At 45.6% G+C, this 1816-nt stretch overlaps 1 protein-coding gene across 1 annotated transcript; it reads right to left on the bottom strand.

Annotated features, from left to right (window-relative positions):
• Positions 1-598: 598 nt before the first annotated feature.
• On the bottom strand, positions 599-1361 carry LOC135440283 (uncharacterized). The gene is made up of 2 exons (XM_064699368.1): positions 1154-1361; positions 599-1094 (listed from the first exon to the last, which is right to left on the bottom strand). The coding sequence occupies exons 1-2, from the start codon at positions 1268-1270 to the stop codon at positions 702-704; spliced, it is 510 nt and encodes a 169-aa protein (XP_064555438.1). The 5' UTR covers positions 1271-1361; the 3' UTR covers positions 599-701.
• Positions 1362-1816: the final 455 nt, after the last annotated feature.

Below are 1816 nucleotides of genomic sequence, written 5' to 3'. Positions count from 1 at the left end.
CAAATAGAAAATTTGAAGCAGCACAACACGCAATACATATTTAAAGATAGAACAATACTTTGAATAAATCACACAGTTTTGCCAAATTTGTTTACATTGTGTGCTTGAATAAACCTGAGATGCTGGCTTTTCAAGAGAAGGTAGCGAAAGCAATATTCTCCTGACAATGCCATCAAATGCCACGGATTCAAGGATCCGCCCATTCGCTGTATCGTCGTATTTTCACTTGCTTAAACAAGTCAAATGTTAATGAACTTAAAGAAATTAATTAAAGTGCCACACTAGCATCCACACAGCCAAGTCTCATCTGCCACACGTGTGTGTGTGTGTGTGTGTGTGTGTGTGTGTGTGTGTGTGTGGCGTGTGTGTGGGATGAGTGTTCCGGCGTAGAGCTTAACGCCTGCGACGCCTTTATTGAAAACGACATCCGGTTCGGCCATCAAGCGGCGTCATTGGCCGCTGGATCGTCGCTTGTCGCAAAGTAAATGCAATAAAAGCAACACCAAAAGGGATTGGGCATTCAAGGTGTACACACACACACATTGGGGGGGCGTGGTCTGGCCTGGCCGGGCGCTGACAATATTGCAAAAATGTGTTAATTAAAAAGCAACCAACTACCAGATGCTCTGCAATCTGCAATCTGAAAACTGAGTACAGACATTTTTACTATCCCGCTATCCGAGGATATTCTGTGCGTCGATTCACAACTTGTAAAGTTGGCCAGGCGGGCGCTGAAGACGACGACGGCGCGCTTTAAGATTCGCCTCAATAGTCGACCAATTCGGCAGCGTTTCCACATGGGACTTCTTGCTCCACAGTATGCCCACAGCCACGACCAGCTCCAGCGCTATAAGGATCGCCCAAAGATTGAAGATGAGCTGCAGCCAGAGACTTTGATCGAGCAGCAGCTTGCGCAGATACCAGAATGCGCACAGCAATGGCAGACACAAGGCCAGTGTTGAGAAGAGCAACAATTTGGGACGCGGTCCATGCGGGCTCAGGTTGAGGGTGTAGCCCACATAGATACGCAAGCTCTCGGTGATCACGGCCAATGTAAAGACCAGCAACACGGGCACTCCCAGCTGACGCCACTCCTGCAAAAAAAGAAATTTCAATGAGTACTTGATGAGGTTATGGGAAATCACCTACATACATAGATGAGCATGTAGAGCACATAGCTGACACACCACGTGAATGCAATGTAGAGATTGCCCTCCAATAGGATTTGCAATATGAGATTAGAACGTATCGGCGACACAATATGCGGCATGATTTAAATCTTCTCCACTTAAATCAATGTGAAAACTCTAATTGCCGTGTCCTGCACCAGCCTCGCTTGACAATCCAATTTATCGGCCAAACTTATCGATAGCTCACTTTCTCAAAATGGCGCGCCGATAGTATCGAAAAACATGGCTTGTTGCACAGCACTGTTTCTTGACAGCACTACAGCACAAGTATTATAAGTATTATAAATTTTACGAATATTACCCGGCCTTGCGTGTACAGCAACTATAACTGACTGACTTGGGCGCAAACAATATAATATAATCGAAATGCCGCACAGTTGTTAAGTGTATACGTGTATATATTTGCACATATGTTTCACAGAGCATAAATATCTGAGCATGTTGAATGCTGGAGCCAATGTCCCGCGTGATACCACCTATGGACAGTCATGGCCCTGAACAGTCGGCGATATTGCGTTAAATTAACAAATGAGCCTGACAAACGCACATGAGCCGATGCGATGGACCCCAAAAGCCGTTTCGTCGTTTGCGTGTCAAACAGTTTCTGCACTCTCAGCTTTTATTGA

Source organism: Drosophila montana, unplaced genomic scaffold (genome assembly GCF_035044405.1).
Source record: "Drosophila montana isolate Dmon_TW-CO22-7 unplaced genomic scaffold, ASM3504440v1 contig_920_1, whole genome shotgun sequence".
In the NCBI taxonomy this organism is placed as follows: domain Eukaryota; kingdom Metazoa; phylum Arthropoda; class Insecta; order Diptera; family Drosophilidae; genus Drosophila; species Drosophila montana.
This window is presented reverse-complemented; position numbering and strand designations above follow the sequence as displayed.